Source organism: Trichosurus vulpecula, chromosome 8 (assembly GCF_011100635.1).
Source record: "Trichosurus vulpecula isolate mTriVul1 chromosome 8, mTriVul1.pri, whole genome shotgun sequence".
NCBI lineage: Eukaryota > Metazoa > Chordata > Mammalia > Diprotodontia > Phalangeridae > Trichosurus > Trichosurus vulpecula.
In genome coordinates, this window is record NC_050580.1 from 189,529,807 (window position 1) to 189,556,071 (window position 26,265).

The following is a 26,265-nucleotide window of genomic DNA, read 5'->3' on the forward strand; positions in this document are numbered from 1 at the left end:
GTATTGTCATTTGCTTTTGCCCACCTTATGCCTCTTCATTACCCTTTGGGTGGTCCTTGTAGTCACTTCTTTGGAGACGGTAATTGTAACTCATAGCCATATAATGCTGCCAGGAAAGTATTGGTTTTTTGGTTTTTTTTTTTTTGATGGGCCTTTTTTTTTTCTTAAAAAAAAAAAAGGAGAAACTTGGAGTCACTACAAACAACTCTGCTGTTTCTCCCAATTGAGCTTACTCTCTTCTTTCTGTTTAACTTTGGACACAGCTTATTGTCCATTTGAATCATCTGTCAGTGATGCTGTATTCTTTTTTTTGTTGTTGTTTTAATTTAAATTTATTTATTTGACATATTTAGTTTTCAGCATGGATTTTCACAATAGTTTGAATTACAAATTTTGTCCCCATTTCTACCCTCCCCCCCCCCACTCCAAGATGGCGTATATTCTGGTTGCCCTGTTCCCCAGTCAGCCCTCCCCTCTATCACCCCCCTCCCCTCTCATCCCCTTTTCCCTTCCTTTCTTGTAGGGCAAGATAAATTTCTACGCCCCATTGCCTGTGTATCTTATTTTTTAATTGCATGCAAAAACTTTTTTTTTTTGTTTTTGAACATCTGATTTTAAACCTTTGAGTTCCAAATTCTCTCCCCTCTTCCCTTCCCACCCACCCTCCCTAAGAAGTCGAGCAATTCAACCTAGGCTACATGTGTATCATTATGTATAACCCTTCCACAATACTCATGTTGTGAAAGACTAACTACATTTTGCTCCTTCCCAACCCATCCCGCTTTATTGAATTTTCTCCCTTGACCCTGTCCCCTTTCCAAAGTGTTTGTTTTTGATTACCTCCATCCCCATCTGCCCTCCCCTCCATCATCCCCCCCCCCTTTTATTTTTTTTTTTATCTTCCTCCCTCTTCTTTCCTGTGGGGTAAGATACACAACGGAGTATGTATGGTATTCCTTCCTCAGGCCAAATCTGATGAGTGCAAGGTTCACTCATTCCCCCCTCACCTGCCCTCTCCCCTCCTCCCACAGAACTGCTTCCTCTTGCCACCTTTATGCGAGATAATCCACCCCATTCTATCTCTCCCTATCTCCCTCTCTCAGCATGTTGCTCTCTCATCCCTTAATTTCATTTTATTTCTTTTAGATATCTTCCCTTCATCTTCAACTCACCCTGTGCCTGCTCTCTCTCTTTAACATATATATATATATATACACACACACACACACACACATACACATAGATATATACATACATACACATTCACTTATATATATATACATAAACATATATATATGCATATTCCCTTCAACTACCCTAATACTGAGGTCTCATGAATCATACACATCATCTTTCCATGTAGGAATGTAAACAAAACAGTTCAACTTTATTAAGTCCCTTGCAATTTCCGTTTCTTGATTACCTTTTCATGCTTCTCTTGATTCTTGTGTTTGAAAGTCAAAGTTTCTATTCAATTCTGGTCTTTTCATTGAGAAAGCTTGAAAGTCCTCTATTTTATTGAAAATCCATATTTTGCCTTGGAGCATGATACTCAGTTTTGCTGGGTACGTGATTCGAGGTTTTAATCCTAGCTCCATTGACCTCCGGAATATCGCATTCCAAGCCCTTCGATCTCTTAATGTAGAAGCTGCCAGATCCTGGGTTATTCTGATTGGGTTTCCACAATACTCAAATTGTTTCTTTCTGGCTGCTTGCAGTATTTTCTCCTTGATCTGGGAGCTCTGGAATTTGGCGACAATATTCCTAGGAGATTTCTTTTTGGGATCTATTTGAGGAGGCGATCGATGGATTCTTTCAATTTCTATTTTGCCCCGTGGCTCTAGAATATCAGGGCAGTTCTCCTTCATAATTTCTTGAAAGATGATATCTAGGCTCTTTTTTTGATCATGGCTTTCAGGTAGTCCAATATTTTTAAATTAGTCTCTCCTGGATCTATTTTCCAGGTCAGTGGTTTTTCCAAGGAGATATTTGACATTGTCTTCCATTTTTTCATTCCTTTGGTTCTGTTTTATAATATCCTGATTTCTCATAAAGTCACTAGCTTCCACTTGCTCCAATCTAATTTTTAAAGTAGTATTTTCTTCAGTGGTCTTTTGGACCTCCTTTTCCATTTGGCTAATTCTGCCTTTCAAGGCATTCTTCTCCTCATTGGCTTTTTGGAGCTCTTTTGCCATTTGAGTTAATCTATTTTTTAAGGTGTTGTTTTCTTCAGTGTATTTTTCAGTGTTTTTTTGGGTCTCCTTTAGCAAGTCATTGACTTGTTTTTCATGGTTTTCTCGCATCCTTCTCATTTCTCTTCCCAATTTTTCCTCTACTTCTCTAACTTGCTTTTCCAAATCCTTTTTGAGCTCTTCCATGGCCTGGGACCAGTTCATGTTTTTCTTGGAGGTTTCTGTTGTAGGCTCTTTGACTTTATTAATTTGTTCTGTCTGTATGTTTTGGTCTTCTTTGTCAGTAAAGAAAGAATGCAGAGTCTGAGACTGAATCTCGGTGCGTTTTCGCTGCCTGGCCATAATCCCAGCCAACTAACTTGACCTTTGAGTTTTTCAGTGGGGTATGACTGCTTGTAGACTACAGAGTTCTATGTTCCACGTTTTGGGGGGAGGTGCCAGCTCTGCCACACTAGCACTGCTCCTTCCCCAAGAACCCCCAACCCGAACTGGGCTCAGATCTTCGGCAGGCTGTGCACCCATGCTCTGATCTGCCACTTAATTCCTCCCACCAGGTGGGCCTGGAGCCGGAAGCAGCAGCAGCCATAGCTGCCCTACCTCCGCTGCCCCCGGGGCTGGAAGCCGAACCGCGAACTCCTTCCACTCCCGCAGCTTTTCCCACTAACCTTCTCAGCAGTCTTTGGTTTTGTGGGTTGAGAAGTCTCGTAACTGCCGCAGCTCACTGAATCAGGGCGCTAGGGCATGCTCTGCCCGGTTGCTGGTCTTGTTGGTCCACGCCGCTCAGGCTGGGCTCTGCTCCACTCCATTCCCAGCTCCCAGCTCGGTGCGGGATAGACCTCACCCAGAGACCATCCAGGCTGTCCTGGGCTGGAGCCCTGCTTCCATCTGCTGTTCTGTGGGTTCTGCCGTTCTAGAATTGGTTCAGAGCCATTTTTTATAGGTTTTTGGAGGATCTCGGCAGGGAGCTCAGGCTGGTCCCTGCTTTCCAGCTGCCATCTTGGCTCCGCCCCTCACGATGCTGTATTCTATAGGTTGTCCTTTCATCTACACATCATAGTCTAGACAATAGGCATTCTTTATCCATTTGATTTTATCCTGTGTGGATAATAAACAAATTCTTGAATGGTTATAAATCTGCTTTAAGAGGGTCTGCAGTATTTTCCTCATGCAATCATGATGATTTTACTTAGTTGGGTTCCTGGTAAGGCTTTCTTAATTAACATTTATTCTTATTTCCAGTATTTTCCATTGTCATTCTCTATAAGATTTTACAAACTCACTCATATTCTAAAATTGTAATGCCCTTAGCTGTCTTTGTTGTTTGCTTGATAAGAGGATCAAGTGTTTGTTATCTGGAATGTTTTCTAGACTCTTAAAATCCTTGTTATGGAGGTTGATTTACGTTGGTTAAATTTCTTTATGGAATTGTTCCAGCTGATGTCTGATTTTTCCACTATCCATTTCCTACTTTTCAAGTCTCAATGACTTGGTTAATTAGGTTAGGTTGGGCTTGTTTTAATTGTATACCATATCTTTTAAAATCTTTTTTTCAAAAATTTCATCTCTATATTAATTTTGATCTTTGCTTTATCAAGTTGGTTTGACTATAGAGAGACAGCTGATTTAGGCATGACTCCCAAAGCAATACATAACAATTTCCTATCTTTCTCTTAAAACATAGTAAATCTCATTTTTGAAGATGATTTAGGCTTCCCTCTATCTAGTTCCTCTCACTTTGTTTCACAAAGAAGGTATTTGTGTTGAATCTGATAAACCTTTAGTCTCTCCTTCAGTACATCTGAACCATCTTATTGATTATCCATTATTCTTTTGGTTAGAAGTCTCTACTAACTAGTGTTTCTTCATATCTACTTACTGTTAAAGTGATGACCCGGGGGTACTTGTGGGATCCAGGAAAGAACTTTTGATTCGTCAAAGAAACAAACATATTATATTGTTTTTAAACTAGCCATCTAGTTAATAATAGCTAGTATTTATTTTGCACTCTAAAGTTTGCAATGAAATTTACAGATATCATCTTTTATCTTCACAGTAATCCAGGAGGAAGGTGGTATTATCATCCCCATTTTTTAAAGTTGAGGAAACTGAGTCTGAGAGGTTACACACCTTGCCTAGAATCACACAGCATCTGAGGGTGGATTTGCACTTAGGTTTTTCTGAGTCTAAGTCCAGCACTATAAATGGTAACTCTTTAGTAAATTAATTAACAAAAATGCCTCTTTACCCACCCATGTTACATAACAGAACACAGTTCTGTTTTTTTTTAAAGTCTGACCTTCTAAAGATTTATATACATGATTTAAAATAATATAAAATCTTTCAAATAGCTACTTTTTTAAAATCACATCACAGAATTGAAGATCCTGGGATTTAAATCTAGTGGGTTCTTAGAGATCATTTAGCCCAACCTCCTTTATCCTGCAAACTTTTGAGGGAGATTGATAAGTTTTAGACACAATTTAGTTAAACAGCTTTAGAGTGTGCTTGCCGTATACATCCTATATTTCATGCACTATAAAATTATTAGTCTCTGTCAACAGGTTTTGTTTTAAATTTATGAGATATTAGTTCTTTTGGAGGTATTTTGGACATTTTTATGAACTAGTATTTTAGAGCACCTACTGTACAATATAGGTAGATAGATAGATAGATAGAGAGATAGATAGATAGATAGATAGATAGATAGATAGATAAATAGATAGATAGATGAAGAGTGACAAAGACCTGAAATGGAAGATATTTAATTTCACCAAAAATGAGGTTTCTGCCAAAAGTCAGTAATTAAGGAAATGAAACCTGAGTGACTCCCTCTCATGGGGTAGATTGAAAAAAAATTGCCCTTTTTTGGAGTTCTGAATCCTTAATTCCATTTTTATTCCTTTTCTCATTTACCTTAAATAAGAAAGAAACAGGGGAGGCAATTATAAGAATATCACTTAAATTAGTTTCATTTGAAGGCTTCAGAAATTAAGATGGTGCTTTCTCATATGTCTGTTAATAAAAGCTATCAGGTGCTGAGTGTAAGTCCCAAAAGATTGTGCTATGACCAAGAATCAAGGATATAAAAAGGTTTGTGGTTTAATTCAAACTTTTTTATTTCAACACGAGAAAGACTTAATGCATTCTCAAATGTTCCATTTGTCGTCTTAACGCTCTCAGTGGCATTTATTGTTATGGTAGGGTGGTTGTGGAATAATTATTGGAAACATCATGGGGTTTTGAGGCAGGGGAGAAGATTGAAGAACTATGTTTTTTTTCTTCCATGCTCATCCATGTACTGGGGGAAATTTGTTATCTCTTGGGCATATCAAACAGCATAGCTGTTTGACATAGTAAAAAGAAGAATAGGAACAAGAAAGACATTGATGCCATTTAGAGGCACTGAACATTCAGGAAGGAATATACTTTCTCATTAATTGTTGCTTGAATACTTCAACAAATCCATGATCTCATTAATGAGGTGCTCTTTTCCTTAGTGTAGATTACTATTTATCTATGCTTTCTTATGCTGTGCATATCCCTAACTTTCCAGCCAAACTGGACTATTAGCTATTCCCCAGACTTGGTCCTCCACCTCCTGCCTCTATGCTTTCACACAGGCCACCTCCTTTTCCCCCATCCCCATGACTCTCCATGCATGGAAGGGCTTTCTTTCCTCATCCTTCCCTTTCCCATAATCCTTTCCTTCTTTCAAGGCCCAGTTCAGGTGCCAACTCCTGCATCAAAAATGAAGCTTGCATGCACATCCAGAGAAAGAATTATGGAGTCTGAATGCAGATTCAGGCAAACTATTTGCTCTCTCTTTTTTTTCCTTTTTTGGTTTCATTTCTTCTTTCTCATGATTCATTCCATTGGGTTATAATTCTTCTTTGCAACTTGACTATTGTGTAAATAAGTTTAATGAGAAGGTATATGTAGAACCGATATCGGATTACATGCCATCTTGGGGGGAATGGGGGAGGAGAGGGAGAGAGAGAAAATTTGGAACTCAAAAACTTGTGGAACTGAGTGTTGTAAACTAAAAATAAAAAAAAAATAAAAAAATGAAGCTTGCCTTGACCTCTCTTCCAGTTGTTAGTAGTCTCGCTTTTTGAACTTCTGTTTGTTATTATTATGGTTTGTTTTCTTCAATATAACGAAAGCTCTTGAAGGCCAGGGACTATTTAATTTTTTCTTTGTAGCACCAGCACCCAGCAAAGTGCAATGGGCATCATAGACACTAAATTAATGGTCTTTGTATTGAATTTCCATGATCTTCCAATGGAAGATCTGCCCAATGTGATAGGGAGTTTTGTTCTTTTAATGGTTTGTGTGTACTAGTATAGCATTCAACTATGCATTTCCTATCCCCTACTCTGAATGCATGAATAGACTGCTGCCTTTTCAGCTCATACATATCCTTGATGCTGTTTTTTTACACCATTTCTCATATACATGTCATCATTGGTAATGCGAAGTAGCCTATGTACTCTTAATGTGCATCATCCCATTACTCTTTCATCACCTGCATTTTTGATTATTCTGGAAATGTGGTATTCAGTGGTATTCTAAGTGTGGCCTTCGAAACATTACTTTGAAATTATTTGTGTTATAAAGTAGCTTGCAGTCAATAAAAGCATCATGCAACCTTCTAAATATCAGCCAGTCTGATTTCCTCATACTTAATTTTATGCCTAACCAATTAGCCACTTGTAGGACTTGTCCAAGATAGATCGATCTCTACGTATAGCTATATATCTATGTCTATAGATGTACACTAATGGGCTAATTCTGTGGACTACTTGTTCAAGACTGTCATAATTTGGTAAATATATATTTTTCTTACACATTATTTTTCCATTGTGTATGGCTCATTTGATCTCTTAGGAGTGGTCTTAGTTCTCATGAACAATATTCTGTAGCATTGCAAGGTTTATTTCATTTAGTGCAATATCATCTTCTAGCTGGAATGTCTGTAGAGCTTCATTATTGATAGGGACTTCTGTTCATACCTTGCAAAGGACATCTTCCATGACGAGTGAATACTCTGTGATAATTTATCTTCTCGTTTAATGCTTTGCTTGGTGTTAATAGTCAGCAAATTATTAAATAAAGGTATCAATCCGGTTACATGTCATAGAATCTTATGTAATTTTATTACTTTTTAAATTAAATTTGATTTCATTTTCTTAAAGATCCACTTTCTCTCCTTTCTACTTCTCCCCTCCCCAACTGAGAAAGCAAGAAAAACAAAACTCTTGTAACAAATATGTATAGTCAAGCAAAACAAATTCCCATATTGGCCATGTCCAAATTTTTTTTTATTCTATTACAGAGTTCATTACTTTTCTATTTGTAGGTGAATAATACATTTCATCATGAACCCTCTGGAATGGTCATTGTGTTGATCAGAGTTCCTAAGTCTTTCAAAGTTGTTTGTCATTTTTCTTTTGATTCTACTTAACTTCATTCTGCATCAGTTAATGCAAGTCTTCCCAGGTTTTTCTGAAAGCATCCCTTTTATCTTATCTCACAGCACAGTGGTAGTATTCCATTGCATTCATGGGCCATAGCTCATTCATTCCCCAATTGATGGACACCTGGTCAATTTCTAATTCTTACCCACCACTGAAAGAGCTGCTATAAATATTTTTTGTAAAGGTGAGCCCTTTTCTTCTTTCTTTGATATCTTTGAATTTATAGGATCTAGTAATGGTATTTCTGGGTCAAAAGGTAACATTTTGGGTATAGTTCCAAGAATCTTGTTTTCTCTTCAATGTGTACATATGTTCATGAAGTTTAGTATAGATATGAGAATATAGGCATATCGTTCAGTAGTATCAGTAATCTTTTCTGGTTATCATCCATGATCTCTTGCATTCTCTTTTGGAATCTTCCTCAATTTGAATTATCTTGAAAATTAATCCTTGATCCTTAAGCATCCTTAAAATTGCACCTCTTCCAGGATGGATTTGTTATCTCTATATCGGGTAAAGTCCAAGTACTCTTTAAAAAATTATGGTTTTTGGTTTTATGTCAATTAATTTATGAGAATATTGCCTACCCTGCCAAGACTTCACTTATAACAGGCTAACAAGATTGATTTCACAGCATAGTAATATTCCAGTACATGCCTGTTACATAATGTATGCTGCCATTCCCCAATGGATGAGTACCCTGTTTGCTTCCATGGTTATTTGCCCTTACAAAAAAGAACTGCCATAAATACTTTCTGGGCATATAGAATTCTTTCTTCTTTGTTTGATAGGCCTAGTAGTAGTATACTTGTATTAAAAGACACGCACAGTTTAGGGGATTTTGGAGCATAGTTCAATATTACTTTGATGAATGGCTAGACCAGGTCAAAGGTCTACCATTTGTGCATTGATGCACCTGTTTTCCTGCAGCCCCTACAGCATTTGACATGTTCTTTTTTGTCAGCCTTGCCAATCCAGTGGATGTGAAGGAAAACCTTTGGATTTTTTTTTAATGGCTATAAATAACTTGAGTTTCTTTCCTTAAGACTTGCAGTTCATATTCTTCAACAATTTATCAGTTGGGGAATGGATCTCATTCTTGTAAATTTAGATCCATTCTCTAAATATTTTGACAATGAGACCTGTATCAGAGAAGCATGCTACAAAGATTTTTTTCCCTGAATTCCATGAAGTGGTAATATTATGTGCTTTCTACAATCTGTACTTTTCAGCTTTATTTAAAAAGAAAATTTCTCTCCAAGCTCAACTAAAATGCCATCTCTTACCTACATGAGATCTTTCCTGATTTTCCCAGCTGCCATTGCTCCAACTCCAAATTCCCTTGTATTTTATTTAACTTTTATATATTCATATTTTGCGTCTGTGTAACAGTCATAAGATATGATCCCACATGTAGTATGGGTGGAATGCTTATCTCTCCAACTTCTACTGGATCATTTATGTATTGATTTTCATCCTAGTTTTTGAGGCAATCAACGAGTATGTTCTAATATTTCCTAATAAATTGGTAGAAATGTAGTCTTTCTCATTAATTAATCAGTTAACTGTGAGCCTCTATCCCAGTTTATAAATTAAACTGAAGAAACCTCTTTTCTTTCTCTCCTTCCTCTTTCTAAACCCCTGTAGTATCATAGGCTTAAATAAACATTGATGTTACTGTCTATTCGGTTTGTCCTTTGCAAATTCACTATACCAAGCACTCTTTTTCTTTACTCTATCTTCCCAACACTTCAGCTTGTCATCAGCTGAATTTGAGGCAGTGTGGTATGGTAAAATTAACGTTGGCTTAGGCATTAGAAGACCTGGGTTTAATCTCACCTCTGCCATCACTCCTCAGGTGGCAGGAGGCAAGTCACTTAACCTCTATATCATAAGTCTATGAGGTACATATTGCAAGTCAAAACTCTATTGGCTTCCCTGTTTCCTGTAGGTTCTCTCTTAGCTTTAGATCTATGATCCTACACATGTCCAATATTTGGAATGTTATAGGATTAGTTTCTATCTACAAAGGAGGGGATTACCCTAAAGTATTTTTTATCTGGGTTCCATGACCTAAAATTTTTGATAACGTTGTGGTGCAGTATATAGCGTGCCAGGCCTGGAGTCAGGAGTTCATATCTAGCCTCAGACACTTATATTATCTGTGTGACCCTGGGCAAGTCACAAACTAGTTTGCCTCAGTTTCCTCATCTGTAAAATGAGCTGGAGAAGGAAATGGCATACTACTCACTCCAGTATCTTTGCCAAGAAAACCCAAAATGGGGCCATGAAGAGTGGGACCCAACTGAAACAACTAAACAATAAATTTCAGCATAGTCAGCTTTCTATGTAGTCCTATGTATTTTATTTTATGCAGTTACAGACATTTTTAGGAGTCTAAAGCATCACCAGAGTGTCAATGTCCATGACACACACACAAAAAAATTGAACTTCTGCCTTGCTGAGGTTGCTAGTAATCCCAGATCTGTTCTCTTTGGTTTGTGTGAAGTGTGAACACCTCAGAAGTAAACATAATATAATCTTCAGTTGCAATTTGTAATGCTCTTGATAAAATTAGTTTCACGTGACATGAAAATTTTTTGTCATACCTTTCCTTAAATCTGTATTTTGTTTTGGTGCTGTTAAGTTCAAATAGCTAAGACTGAAAATGTGAAAAATGAATAGGATTTCTTATAACGTAAATTTATTCACCTATCAAAGGAAAAATTAGATGAAATCACTGTATAAGAAAGCTCTGGGTTTATAAAATTTAAAAGATTGAAGGTAAACATTTTGTGCAAATATACATAATATTTATATTGAGTTGAAGTTACTGGAATCATTTGAGAGATAAATGTAGTGAAAAGTCTGGGCTTGCAAGAGAAATTAAGTATCTGTCAGCTAGATTAGTACTTTCTTTATTTGATTTATATATATGATTTCCTCTGAAGAGCTGATACCTAAATTTAATTAAAAGTGGGAGAACAGGTACTTACAACTCTAATGAAATCAGGAAACAGAATAAAATAGAGTTTTGGAGCTGGGAGGCACCTAAGAGATCGTCTAGTCTATGACTTTCATTTTACAGATGAAGAAATTGAGATATGGAGAATAAATGGTATGTCCAAAGTGATATATCTAGTTAGTGGCAAAGGTGGAATTAGAATACAGATTTTCTGAGTAGGTATTTAAAAAATTTTTTTTTCCAGTTAAAAAGCATTGCTTTTTTCACTGTCACTTCCACCTACTTTTCCCCCTAGTGCAAAAAAAAAAACAAAACAAAAAAAAACAAAGTCCTTGTAACGAATTCATAGTCAGGCAAAACTACTTCCCACATTGGCTATATCCAAATATAGGTGTTTATCTCATCACCTCGCTGTTAGGAGGAATTTCATTCTTTACCATTGGTGGTCTAGAATCATGATTGGTTATAGCATTGATTAGAGTTCTTAAGTCTTCAGAGGTTTTTTTTTATTTAAATATTGCTGTTATTATATAAATTGTTCTCCTGGTTCTGCTCTTTACTCTGAATCAGTTCGTACAAGCTTCCCAGTTTCCTCAGAATAAGTACTTTACTTTAAAAGTAGTCATGACTATGACTTAGTAGATAAATTCCACTAAGGGAGTTGCCTGGGAGTTCATTGAAGTGGAGTGATTTGTTCAAGGTTAAATATACAGTTAAGTGTCAGATACAGGATTTGAACATAGATTTGACTAATTCTAAGCCTTGAATATTATCTAGGACACCATGCTGCCTCCTGGATGAGTTGATATGACTATAAATATTTCTTGCATGAATAAATTATTGAAGATGTATATACATTTATATTTATACATACATATGTATATACATATATAAATGTGCCATTTAATTCAATAGATTTTTATTCAATGACTATTATATGCTAGCATAGTGCTAGATGCTAGAAATAGATACAGAGACAGATATAAAGCACATGTCACTTTTCTACCCCCTATCCTAAAGCATCTTACATTCTCATGGACTGAGTCCAACTTATAAATATATAGGTAAATACAAAGGCAGCTTGGTGGTGCAGCAGATAGAGTGCCGGGCCTGAAGTCAGGAACTGCTAGTTCAAATGCGACCTCACACACTACTTGTGTGACCCTGGGCAAGTTACTTAACCCTGTTTGCCTCAGTTTCCTCATCTGTAAAGTGAGCTGGAGAAGGAAATGACAAACCACTCCAGTATCTTTGCCAATAAAACCCCAAATGGAGTTGTGAGGAGTTGGACATGACAGAACAACAACAAAATCCAAAGTGTTTTAAACTATTCATTCTAAGGACATACTTATTCTAAGACATTTTTTAAATAATAAGAAAGATAGTGAAAAGAGCACTGGATTTGGGCTCAGTTTATGATTGGAATCTTCTCTCTGCAACTTAATACCAGAATGGGCCAGGGCCAGTGACCTCACCTTTTGCCTTCTGTATGTTCCTTCCCTTGCAGCTCTAAATCCTGTGATACGCTCTGATTGCAATATAGATGAGTTGGTGTTCTTTGAACTGAGTCTGCATTTTTAGATTCAGAATTTAAATCTGAGATTTTAAAATAACACAGAATTTTGGCTTTTCCATTTTTTTAAAAAAATTGTTCTTCTATTTTAATGATAGAAGAAGATGTTAGGTGTTCTGTAACAGATTAGGTATAGAATATAGGCATAGAGAAGCAGTGATGTAGTGGAAGGAACATTGGATTCAGCATTAGAAGCACTGGGTTTGAATCTTATCACTGTCACTTCTTACCTGAGTGACCTTTGACAAGTCCTTTACACAATCCTTAAGTTTCCTTCATATCCTGTATCTTTTGATCTGATGTTATTATTTATTTTTTGTGACTGCTACAGCTGGTAAGAACTTAAAAGGTTTGATTTCCCGCCTTACCCCTCTAACTCTGCCACAAAGAATTGTTGGTTTGTTTTGCTTATTGAATCTCTCGTAGAGAAAGACAAAAGCTCTTCATTATTAAAGAGACATTCAGGCCTTTCTTACTTTATATGATTCTTGTGACCCAAACACTAAAAAGGCTATCCAGCTCTCACCTTTTTAATCTGGGCATGGTGACACTCTCACATCTCTCCTCTGTTGGAGTCATGAGGACTGAGGAGAGTAAGAACTTCTTTTCCTTGATGGCATGGCCTCTGAACCATGGGTTGGAAAATTATTTAAGGAAAGTAAGATTTTTTTTTTTAGTGTGTAATACTTTTTGTAGGAAAGTCAAATCAAGATCTGAGCAGAGGAATTGAGCAGTTCTTGTGCTCCTAACATTTTTAAGGTTTTTTTTTTTTTCAAATTAAGCTTTTGCTTCCACAAGTAAATGTCTTTTCCCAAATAATCTCTTTAAATTTACTAACCTGATGTGGATCAGGTTAGAATACTCTGTAGGAAAAAGAATGGAAAATTCCATTTGATATTTACAAGAGTGCCCTGTACAGTCTATGCTACCTTTCCAGTTTTTTCCTCTTTCTTATTTTTAAGGCATCATTTATCATTTCTGAAAGTTTTTCTTCTATTTACTAAATATATTCTTTATTATATTCTTCATTTTGTGCATTATTTACACATTTGTATATATAATAGAATAGAATTTATTTGTTTATGCTATTATGTACTTTAGTATATTACTTTCTTATATCATCTTTATTAGATTAATTTCAATTTTTTAAATTATCTCATTTAAAAGTAATAATTGTATGGTAGGTAAGTTTCCCTTTCTATGTTATAGCTGACAGAAAAGCATTATGTATTCTTTTGGATTGCTTTATTAACCCTCCACCCCCAACCTCATATCATGCCACCTTCCCCTATTATTTAGGATGAATGAGGAAAAATTTACCAACATTTATCTTTTACTTTTTTTTCAATCAAAGTGACTTTAATTGTTCATTTTAGTAAAATGTTTCAAGGATATGTTATAAATACACGATCTTACTTTTTTTTAATTTAGATGTATTTATTTTTAGTTTACAACATTCAGTTCCACAAGTTTTTGAGTTCCAAATTTTTCTCCTCCTCCCTCTTTTCCTCCCTCCCCATCCAAGATGGCATGTAATCTGATATAGGTTCTACATATACCTTCACATCAAGCATATTTTCACAATAGTCAAGTTGTAAAGAGGAATTATAACCAATTGAATGAACCATGAGGAAGAAAAAAATAACAAAAACAAAAGAGAGAGAGAAGAGAGAGAGAGAGAGAGAGAGAGAGAGAAGAGAGAGAGAGAGCGAGCAAATAGTGTGCTTCAGTCTGCATTCAGACTCCATAATTCTTTCTCTGGATGTGAATCACTTTTTCCATCATGAGTCTTTTGGAGCTGTCTTAGAACTTTGCATTGCTGAGAAGAACCAAGTCTCTATCTTTTACTTTTTTATGTCATGGTGACAGCTTTTCCAACTGCCACACAGGATTTGATATGGCATCTCATAAGATCTCACCATGTTGGCCTTTATATTTACTTCCTTGATTGTCTTTTTTAAAGCTCTTTGCCAGGTAATTCTTACAAGACATATTCTTCAGCTTATGCCTTTTGTGTCTGAAGTCAGGGGCACTGTATCCTACTGACTTTGATTTTAATTTTTGAATAAAAGTATCATGCTAACTTCAAGACAGAGGGAGAACACCCAGAAGTGACTAGGTCATCGTGGACCATGGCCTTCACAGATAGCCCCAATATCACTTGTTATGGAGGAGATTTTACACTAGTATTTTTATTCATTGTCATGTTTCTTATTCATCATTATGATATCATCTTTCAGAACAAAGGGATTGACTTCTAAAATTTTCATCAACTTTTTTTTTTTTTTTTTTTTGCTTTGGGACACATGACTTTGTTGATATGGAGAATTCCTTAGTCTGGAAACTCTGTACCAAGACAGATATGCAACCCATATCCATAACTTCATTGTTTATACACAGATAAAAGAGAAAGTGAATCGATGGTGACATGGTTAGGGGGCCAACCTTGGAGCCAGGAAGATTGGTTTCAAGTCCTTTCTCTTACACATTCTAGTTATGTGACCTTGGACAAGTCACCTAACCAACCCCTGTGTTCTCCATGTCACTTGCTGATACTGTGCAGTAGGAGGGAATATCTCTAACAGTAGTTCCCTTCATTGTACCTTATAGAAATCACAGGTCCAGTTTACATAAAAGGGAAATTTGGTTAAGTCATTTAACTTTTTGATGCTTTTCTTTCCCTGAGAATGAATTACAAGTTTAGTTCCAGGTTGGCTAATAACTTTGTACTATATAAAGTCCTCTATAAATACAACTTTGGACAAGTGTTCAAGTAGGGATATTTGAAATTAAGTGTTTGCGCCATACACTAGAATTCTAATAACTGCTCAAGTGTCTGTAGTCTGCTAGGAAAATTAATTAATTAGAGGCCAGCAAAGTAACTGCTTCTCTTAGAAGAAATGTATAACGTCACAAGTCATCTCCTCTCCTCCAAGTAAATCAGTTTGCACTTAAAGAGTATCTGGTTTGATAGTGAACCACTACTGAACTAAATACTTTCATCTCTACATGTCATTTAGAAGGTTTTTTACTTTGATGAAAGTTGAGAAATAGTCTCCATCTATTGCATGGAGTCAGAAAAAGAGAAGAGCTGAATGAGGGGTGAGTATGGAGAGCTGCACACTCCGCCAGCTTCTTCTGTGTCAGAACCTCACCATATGCCTTTACTTACTGTAGAGTTCCCAGAATAATCCCATATTATGCCCATACTCAAATATAGCATGAGCTCATTTTACATATTAGATGTGTTCCTGGAAAGTCACATATGGGATCATAAACAAATTGTGGTATATAAGTAAAAAGAAATATTACTCTATCATAAGAAAAAAAATGTTTATGAAGAACTCAGAGAAGTCCAAGATAGCTTATGAACTGATGCAGAGGTAAAAATGGGCCAAACCATAAGAAAACAGTATACATAACAGCTATGAGAATGTAAATGGCAAGAACAAATGAACAAAACTGAACATAAAGTAATTATAATGACTTAGCTTGGTTTTGGGAAAGATGTGGAAATACTCCCCTTTCCTTTTTTCTTTGCAGTAATGGAGGACAATCCAGTGCAACATTTCATATACCATCATACTTGATTGATGTGTTGGTTAGTTTTGCTGAACCATTTTTTGTTATGAGAGATGGCTTCCTTGGATAAGGAAGGAGCTTGACTGCTAAGGAAAAATAGAGAGAAAAAGGTATTTGTTTACATTAAACAGATTTACATTATTTACATTAACAGATTGAGAGGATTAGGTGATTAATTTTCATGGTTACTTTCAAGGACAGGCATTTTGGGCTATATGTGGAAATGAAGATGACAAAAATATATCAACAATTTTTTTAATAAAGAAAACCATGCATGAAGATAGAATTTGTATTCAAGTCAAGATTTCCCATTGACTTCTATAAGAATATCAGAGATATGTTCCCAAAGCAAGGAGGAATTATTCTTATATTTGAAAAACTGTGTACCCGATGATGCAGTAGTCAGTCCAGGGGTGTGCTGGTGGCTACTCATACCAGCTAGTGAGCCAATTGTTAAATTTTTGGCGTATTTACCCCTTGGCAATCAGCAAATGCTGCAACTCAAGGCTTGATTTATTGCTTTTTTAAAAATTGGTTTGCCTTAAGAAATTAATTAATAAAATAATAATGCAGATTAAACTTAAAAGTGTGTTGTGGATTTTTTTGGAGGGGAGTTTGTTTGTTTTCTGGAGAAGTAGTTGTGAAACATTTACCAGCACATCACTGCTAAAGTAGGTATCATTTTGATGGAAAGACAAATTTCATTTCTCCTCTTCTAGCTCTCTGGATCAAACCGACTACAGTTCTTTGTTTCCTTTCTTGATTGTCTTGGACAAATCTAATGTATCTTCATAGGTTTGAAGGAGTCAAAAGGCTTAGTAGTTTATCAAAGTAGTCCTTGGAACCTTCTGGTTCATAACTTTTAGCCTTGTCTACAGCTTTTCACGTTGCCTAAATCTTGTTCTAGCTTCTCATTTCTAACCACTTCTTTCTTCACTGATACTTTTCTCCAACTGTTTAACTGTTTGCCTCAGGCCCCTTTGCACATACACACATGTGCAAGTCCACTCTGGCCACCCACAATTTTTCTTTTTCTCCATTGTTTAACTTATTTCCAGCCAGTCTCTTGGCTGCTAACCTTTCCATTACAAATGAACATTTACAAGCAAATTCATTTACATCCAGTTCATAGAAGTTGTCATTCTGTCTACAGCAAAAATGGATATTCAAGAATGTACATGTAGTGGGGAGGGTTATTCATCACAAATACTTAGCTGACTGTTTTATTCTATAGGTCGGAATGGTTTTACCTTAATTTTCCCATTATTTGGACACAAATTCATAGTATCTATGTGAGCCTGTAGATATGAGTTAAATGGGGGTATTTAGAATGGTTTGAGGGCATACAATTGTCTTTTTGAGGAGAAAGAATTGTTTAATGTCTTTTATGAATTTGCACTTGATAGAGCCTAATTAGTTTAGGATTGTTCAGCTTATCTGCTCAGTGGTGCTCTGGTTTTCCTTGCTTTCTTCGCTAGGCAGTTGTGATTACTTTGTTATTTTTATATCAACTGGCACCATAGACAACCTTGAAGCCAGATCCATGATGTCATGCTAAGGGTGATCATTTTAAAAGAACACACATACACACACACACACACACACACACACACACACAATTATGTTAGTTGGTAAAGAAGTATGGCTCCAATCACTTTTGTTTCTTAATCACAAAATTATCTGTGATGAGCTTTAAAAGAAGTTGCTTTCTTAAAAAAACAAAATTTTAATTATTCATAGTGCTTTGCTGTGCCATAAAAGTCGATTTATTTGCACTGTAATTTGTTCAAGTTGCATCTGGTAGGAAAATATATCAGAAGTAATTAATTGTAGTCAACATACAATGAGGTAGATACATCCACTGAGGACAATTGGAAGCAGTAGCAGTGGAGTATTGATTGCCTTTTAGAGAGGGAGGAAAAAAAAAAAGAAATCTTGTCCCATTTCTAAATGTTAACAATTCAGAGAGAAAAATTCCCACTTGGGAAGAATGTTTTCCAGGTTGCTTCCCTGCCAGGTGTTTGACATTGAGTGCAGTCTTAGATGAATGAGGCTTATGGCAGCCTTTGGAAATGACCGACTCCTGGGAGTCTCAGCTTCCTGCTGTGAAAGTTTCTATTTTCAAAGCACATCAGTTTCAGTGGGAATGTTCCAGTGGTCCCATATGCTGCTTCTAAAGGAGAGCTAAGTTTCTCTCCTGAATCCTAGACAGCTCCTGAAGAGGTTCCCTGGCTGCTAACAAAATGAATTTCAATATGTTACCAATGAACAAACGGCATGTTCCCAACCACTAATGCAATTGAGTCCCGTCAATTATTAATAGAAATGTAGTTTGTTTTTGTTTCTTGGGGGCCCCTTTTAGCACCACTACATGCTTCGGAGATGTCTTGGGTGGGTTCTAAAGCAGAAACAAAAACAAAAATCACAGAGAAAGAAGAAAAAAAAGCCCAACCCAAACAATATGCTTGTTGGCTTTGAAACTAGCTGTATTTTCCCTCTTTGCCTTTTTCTCTCTCCTTGACCTAGCAGCAGGAAGCCTTTGTCTGAGGTGTTCATCTGGAACAACTTTTCCACACTTGTTTTCATGTTCTGTTAGATTACAGGGCAGCAGGCCTACGTTTGAAGCTCTTTTCCCTTTTGTTTCTTTGCAGTGCACTCCAGTAATTAACTTTGTCCTTCTTTTATTTGTTCCAGTCAATCGCAGTCCACTCTGCTGAGCATCTTCTCCCAGGAGTACCAGGTTAGAAGTTTTCTCCTTTGTGAGGGTTGACAGGTGCCTAATTGAATGATGAATGTCCCTTTATTTCTTTGTAATTGAACTGCCAGCTTTCTGATTGGGTTGGAGGATGTTCTCTTTTCCACATCAAGCGCCGCCTGAGTCTCAGTGGATGCCTGCCAAGCCTACCCATCCATCTGTCTAATAACATCTAGCCTTTGCTTATTTGGTGGACCTGTAATAAATTATGCTAAACCATTATTATTCTGACAATAATAATTTCCCTGTGTTGCGTGGTTCCATGTGCTAAATGTTTGCTGACTTGCACTGTCAGGGCTGCTTTCCATTGCTGACAGAGATGATGATAAATGACCATTGCTGGAGTGGCAGAAGGCAAGAGAGGCAGAAAATGGAGTCATTTATCATGAGATGACAGGTGTCAGTCAAGTGGCAAGTCTCTATGGAATTACTTTTTGTAGTTTTCAAATAAGTTGTTTTTAAGCAATGTTCTTCCCCGTTAAAAATGGCAATCAGATTGTAAAACTCGAGTGTAGGGGACTTGGATGGAATTGGATTGAGGGGAAATTAATACAAGGGTTGGAAGGGGAAACAAGTTCTTCTTTGCCCTCTGCAACCCTAAGCAAACTTATTTAGATTCAATTACTATGACCCTTCTGGCTTTTACATATATAGTACACTCTGGTACAGTCTGGAGGCGTACCTGCCAACAGATAGAGACAAAAATGCCTTGGTTCATAGAACCCTAAGGAAAAAAAAAGACCAACTGCAACTACCGTGCTCCCCAAACTCTTGCTATTGGTGTGTCAGGATGGGTGATCAGCAAACATGTTCTTCACAACTTGAATTTAAGACAACACAAAATTTCTTTTTGTTTTGTTTCAGAAACATATAAAGAGAACGCATGCTAAACATCATACTGTGGAGGCTATCGAAAATTATTACCAGAGGTATGACCTGCCTGCCCCACTAGAGGGTATCCTATCACCTACTAATTGTAATAATAATTATGAATAAATTAGGTCATTAAACTAATTTCCTATGTAATGTCCCAAGACATTTTTATTCAAGCCTCAGTTACAAGTAAGTTTATTTGCCCAGATTCTTAAATACTTAGTTTTGGGAATCTCAGTAAAAGTGGTAAGGTTGGTCTAGGTGGGATAGAGTGAGGATGTATGTGTAAATATGTAATGTATCGGTCTCTATAGAAAATACATAGGAAATATGAAATCTCTATGAGTCTTGATTATATGAAATGGTATGGGTGCATAAGTATATGTGGATGGGCACATAAATATGTGGTGGAAGCCACTTTTCCTTTTGTCTTTAAGCTCATAAAGTTTAAAAAGGATAATTGAAAATAAAAATGGGTTATTGTGAAAAGTACTATGCCACCTCAAAGGCTCTGGCCTAGGAACTTTAAGAAAGGAAGGTGATTTATTATATAGAGTCATGTGAAAGTATAACGTACATATTTCCCTACCTTCTTTCAGATTCCAGAGAATGCTTTCATTTTGGACCAATTTCTTATAAGAACCAAATTTCAAATACCTGCATATAAATAAATAAATGAATGAATGAATGAATGAATAAATAAATGAATAAACAAATAAATAAATGAATGAATGAATAAATAAATAAGGTGATCCAGGGAACCTCTCTAAATTGTTACTGTATGAAGCATTACCTTTTTTTTTTTTTTGCAATTGGGATTAACAATAATTGCTTTGCGTTGCTTGATGTAGAAGTTATTTTCTTTAGATATTTTAGTAGCATAATTAGATCATTCAGATAACTGGATGAACTCTGTAATTAAAATATTAGACACTAGATTGACATATCTGAGCAACTTCTATGGCAAGTGATAGTGTACCTGCACTTGCAGATGTATAATATTTGTACAGTGTTTTATGAATGAAATAAATACTCAGGTATATGCATATAAAAGCCATTAGCCTAATATTTGTACAAGGTCACTTTTTAGATGTGAGAAGTGTCTCATTGAAAAGCAAGCACAAAATTAGCCCAAAGCTAATTTTATCTTTCAGCGTGTTGCAGATGCTATAAGGATATATGTTATTTTGAACTACAGCAGCTGATACCATCCAGAAAATGTATCATATTTGTTATTACTGTTGTTGCAAGTCCCTTTTAACCTAATGGCTTTAACATTAAGATAACAAGGCCTGTTTAAGTAGATTATGCATAATATTTCTGAGAATGGCTAGAGTGATGGTATTTCCAGAAGACTACATAATTTGTAAAGTATTTCATCTTGTAAATTCAGTCCAGGATAAAACTCATGTCCTTGAAATTAACTTTGTAAATTAATAATTGCAAGCTCCTCCTAAATCTATTAAATAATGAATTTGGTGCTTAATAATAAATACTTTTTTCTACATTTTCACCTGAATATTTAGTACATTTTATAAAAATGTAGTAAAATCCCCAAACAGTGCACTAAATACATCTATAACTTCCAGCAAAATGACAAAGTACTATCTGATCATTAATGTAGAAAGTGGAACATGTCTGTTAATTTTGAAGGACTTCCGAAATAAGCATCAAGAAAGATAGAGATAGCATTGCTTTAGTTTTGTAGGGTGAATATGTAGATGGTATTCTGTAAATCTGAATGGCCATTTATATGGATGAGCCTTTATTTTTGGCCTGAATGATCCAGAGGATGATAAGCAGGTTGGTGAGGAAGCTTGAAACTGCTCCACTTGGATTGGCTGAATGAACTGGAGGTGCGAAGTCTGGAGAATTCAAGACTTTGAGGAAGAAGGTGGGATGACAGAAAATTGTTATCTTCAGTGTCTGAACAGTTTTCACATAGAAGACTTATTCTGGTTGGCTCTGGAGAATACTATTAGGACTAGTATGTAGAAATTACAGAGACAAATTTCTGGCTTAATGAAAGGGAAAAAATTACTGCCTAATAATTAAGGCTATCAAAAATGGAATGAGTTTCCTCTACTATGTGAGTTCCCCATCACTAAAGGGCTTTAAAGGGAGGCTTAATGATCATTATAGTTGGGAATGTTTTGGATGAGGTATGCATTATGGGTAGTGTCTAGAGCAGGTGACCTCTGACATTCTTTCTAACTTTGAAGAGGTATGATTCTGTGCTTATTTATTAAAGAGGAAGTGAAGAGTAGCTTTACTGATGAGACCGCTGCATCAAGCCCTGAGGATTGCCTGAACATTGCTATACTCATCAGCCAACTTATTACAAATAGAGACCTGGAATTACTTCATAAGCACATTTTAAATTTCTATCTGAAGGATATTCAGAGAAAGGGGAAAGTATAGGTAACTACCAAATGGCCATATTTTCAAAATTTCTATTACCTGCCTCATTCAAAGTACCATGGTCATATAGGCCCAACCTAAGTATATCACATCTCTGTTTCTTTATCCTTTATCTTTATTGTGAAACATCTCACATTCAAGGGTTTGTCATTTACACTATAAATCTATTTCAAACTCTCTTGTGCAAAATTTGTGTTGTGGATAAAAAGGTAGAATTTGCAAAATTATCCGAACAGTTCAGACCTGAGGCTGAAGACCCCACTTTCAAAAAAAAAAAAAAGCTAACCCTAGATTATCCACACAAGTGAAGAGAACTGTTTATGGGTTTATGATGGCACGTGCAAGGTGTGTCTGTTTCTATATCCAAATTTAAATATGTGTCAATGTATGCCAAGTGTATGTTGCATATAAAGACATAGAATTTAAGAAATTACCAGCTCAGGTCAGGACAGTCAGATCTAGATTATCCACAATGGTAAAGATAAACACTTCTATTGAGAGCAAATAAAAGTGGATCAGAAGAATTTAGACTTTCAAGGGGCCTTTCTATATTTGTGAATGCTTCTGGTCTAGGAATTAGAACATTGAAACAAAACAATTAAATGAAACTTGTTAAGGGTCAGAATCTAGATAATGTAGATTTGGTGATGATAGATCATTTGATATTTTACAGAGCATTTTCCTCATAACAACTTTATAAGTTGGTATAAATATTCTCATTTTACAGAAGAGGAAAATAAGACTGAGAGAGATGAAATCATTTGTTCAACTAGTAATTTTCAGAACCAGTTACACCATTCTTCTGCTTTTCTCCTTATAATTCTTCTTCTTTTTTTTTTTTGAGGGGAGAAGGCAAGGCAGTTGGGGTTAAGTGACTTGCCCAGGGTCACATTGTGTCAGGTCAGATTTGAACTCAGGTCCTCCTGACTCTAGGGCTGGTGCTCTGTTTACTGGGCCACCTAGCTGCCCCTACAATTCTTTACAAATCAATTTATCAAATGAGGTAATATTTCTAAAGAGCTTAGCACAATGCCTTGTACGTTGTAGTCTCTTAACAAATGCATGTTCCCTCCCGCCTTTATATACTTACTTCATATTGGGGAAAGATGATATTATTTTTCAGGTTAATGCAAAATACCTACCATTTCTCGAGGGCAGGGAAATAAATCATTTGTTGGTCTATATCTTCCAGATGGGTGGTTGAGGAGGCAGATTGTTTGAGTTTAAACATTCTTATAGTTTTTATAGATCTAGAATAAACACAGCTCTTATTTATGTCAAAGTTACTTGAGTCAATCAAATGAAAACGTCAGTGAAAATTTGAAAGCAAGATTTGATGTAGATAGATTATGGATAATTTTTTCACAGAGAATAGAGAGAATTAACTATATCCAGGTAATGAGGGAATAGTTTTGTTGCGTTTGTGTGTGGGTTTTTTTTTTTTGGCATGGAGAAGGAATTAGTTTACTAGATAAATTTCTTTAATTTTCAGCCATACTTCACTATGTTTGTTTTTGTTTTTGTTTTTTTAGGAACAGCCTTAGGGACTATTATGAAAATGATGCTTTGTCCTTTCAACTGTACTGATGTTCCTTTGGGTGTTTTCTGAGAAGGAAAGCCTCTGTCAGTGTTTGTTCACACTTAAACCAATTGGATAGAGAAGGAAAAGAATTGGTTGGTCTCATTCGCCAAACTGTCATTGACAGCAAGAGTGCAGAAATACCATTCCCTTTTTGTGGGGGCATCTTTATGGAGCGGTAGAAAATCAGAATAATTGAATCTTGAGGTCCTGTCTAATTTGGATATACGTATATAGAAATAGCAAATGTTCCCATGTACATATGAATAATAGTAATAGCTGACCTTTATATATCACTTTAAGGTTTGTAAAACACTTTATATATATCATTGCATTTGATCACAAAAAAATGTGGCAAGTAAATACTTTTTTTCCCTCTATTTGACAGAGGAAAAGACTGTCAGTCAAATAGCAGTTATTAAGCACCTGCTGTACTAAGTTAGCACTATGTTTAGCATAGGAGATACAAATAAAGGCAAAACATGGCCCCCTGCTCTTAGGGCACTCACTGTTTAATGAGAAAAACAACTTGAAAAAATTATGTACAAACAAGATATACACAAGGTACAGTGTGAGTAGTCTTAGAGTGAAAGCACTAAACTTTGGGAGGACTGGGAAGGTGGGCTTTAGCTGGAACTTGAAGAAGCCAGGGAAGCTGGGAGACAGATGAGGAAGGAGAGTGTTTTGGATATTGAGGTCAGCCCAAGAGAAGAAGACCCAATCTCAAAAAAAAAAAATAAGATTTGCTTTTGAAGACCGAATTACAATGGAATGGAATTTCAGAGTTGGAAGGGACCTCAGTGGCCATCTAGCCTAACCCCTACCCCCAAAAGAGTCCTCTTTACAGCATACTCAAGAAGTGGACCTCCCACTTTTTCCCTGCAGACTTCTAATAAGGGGTGGCCTACTACTATCCCAAATAGTCTATTATGCTTTTATGTAGCACTGTTTATTGAGAAGGTTTGTTTTTTATTATATCAAGCTTCAGTTTACCTTTTTGCATCTTCTACCCATTGTTCCTTTTTTATATCCATTGGTGGCAAATGGTAAGTATAATATTTTTAAAGTTAAATCCTATTCATTGGACACCTACACTTGAAATAGAAATGGCAGGATTCTGAGGAATTTGTTCATGTTTTTCTTCAATGTTGTATCTTTTCATTGTAGGTGAGGGTTTAGCCCATTCTGTATTTTTCAGTCTTTCAAACTAATAATGATGTTTTGCTTTAGGAACTGTGTAAGTTTAACCTTCTTAGAGGGTCTTTTAAAAGAGTCATACACATAGGGAAACTGTTGGGTACAAATTTGTCAACCTCCACATAGGAAAGATTGAGGAAAGTTTATAAAATTATTGTCCAAAGTACTTATTGTTTGCCATATGTGGCAAATTGGCCAGTAGGATGTGATGAGTCCCAGGACATCGAGATATTTGATTTTTATGATGATTCATGAATCAATTTAATGCATTTCAATAAAAATTAACAGCTATTAAATACTGATTATATGCAAGGCACTGTGCTTGTCCCTGGAGATACAAAGACAAAACTAAAATGGTCCCTACCTTCAAGGAGATTTCTTTCTTCTGGGGGAATATTAGACGCTACAGATAAATACAAGGTGTCCCAAAAGTCTTAGTGTAATTTTAAGCTATTAAACCTGATTAGCTTTAAAATGCACTATGACTTTTGGGACACCTTGTATATTACATAGCGTTGGATGAAGGAGAGAATATCTGATTGGGGTTGAGCTGAGAAATCAGAGGAAGCTTCATAGGAGAAGTAGAACCTGAGGGAAGATAAGGATACTGAAACGTAAAGATGGGGAAGAAATTCATTCCAGGCATTGGACAATGATATGGAGGTGAGAAATTAGATTTCAATTTGGAGAAATTGCTAGTATCTTGTTTAACTGACTTTCTGATTGCCTGTCCAGAGCATGTTGTTGAAAGGTTTGCTCTTCTGTCTGGTCTGATTCTTGACACATTCTCAAAAGGTTCAGCATGTTCTTAAAGATAACTTCTCCCCACTTCCGCCTCTACAATTCCAGGTCATTCCATAAAATGTGAAAAATGTGGGCTTCTTCTCTTTTTAGGGGTGAGCAGGCAAATCCTTTCAGATGCTCTTATTTTATGCCATGATTCCCTTGGTATTACTCTATCACTCACTAAGGGAACTTTATTTTTTTAATTAATAAAATGTTTTTTTTCATTATGGCCATCAACAAACATGGATATTTTAAGAACATAAAAAGATGTTATATGACAGTGAATTTCTATTATATGTAGTTTGCATTTTAAATAGTATATATTAAATTTAACACAATAATAACAAGCCCTGCTTGTCTGTGTTTCCTTCTGAACTTCCTTCTGCTCTTTTATGTGAATTTTTAAAAATGTTATTTATTTATTTTTAACATTCTTTTTGATCCTCTCTCTCCCTGCCACCCCTCTGCCGCCCACTGAGAAGGCAAACAATATGATATCAATTATACATGTGAAATCATGCAAAACATATTTCCATACTAGCCATATTGCAAAACAAAGCAAAAAAAAGTGAGAAAATTATACTTCAATTTGCACTCAGAGTTCATCAGTTTTCTCTGTGCAGATGGATAGCATTTTTTAATCATGATTCCTTTGGAATTGTCTTGGATCATTGTATTGATCAAAGTAGCCAAGTCTTTCACAGTTGATCATCATTACAACATTACTGTTACTGTGCACAGTGATCTCCCAGTTCTTCTTATTCCATCAATTTATATGGGTTTTATCATACTTTTTTTCTGAAATCACTCTTCTTGTCATTTCTTATAGCACAATAATGCTTCATCACAATAATATGCCTCAACT

The 26,265-nt window shown here is 36.0% G+C and overlaps 1 protein-coding gene across 2 annotated transcripts in view; it reads left to right on the forward strand.

Annotated features, from left to right (window-relative positions):
• Positions 1-26,265, forward strand: part of CDIN1 (CDAN1 interacting nuclease 1) — a 264,747-nt gene that overhangs the window by 43,750 nt on the left and 194,732 nt on the right. Inside the window, exons 2-3 of one of the 2 annotated variants that reach the window (XM_036769487.1) lie at positions 18,484-18,529; positions 19,409-19,473. The exons of the other annotated variant lie outside the window; for it this stretch is intronic. Coding sequence (XP_036625382.1) covers positions 18,484-18,529; positions 19,409-19,473 — 111 coding nt within the window. The remainder of the gene's footprint in view (positions 1-18,483; positions 18,530-19,408; positions 19,474-26,265) is intronic. 2 annotated transcript variants of the gene reach the window in all.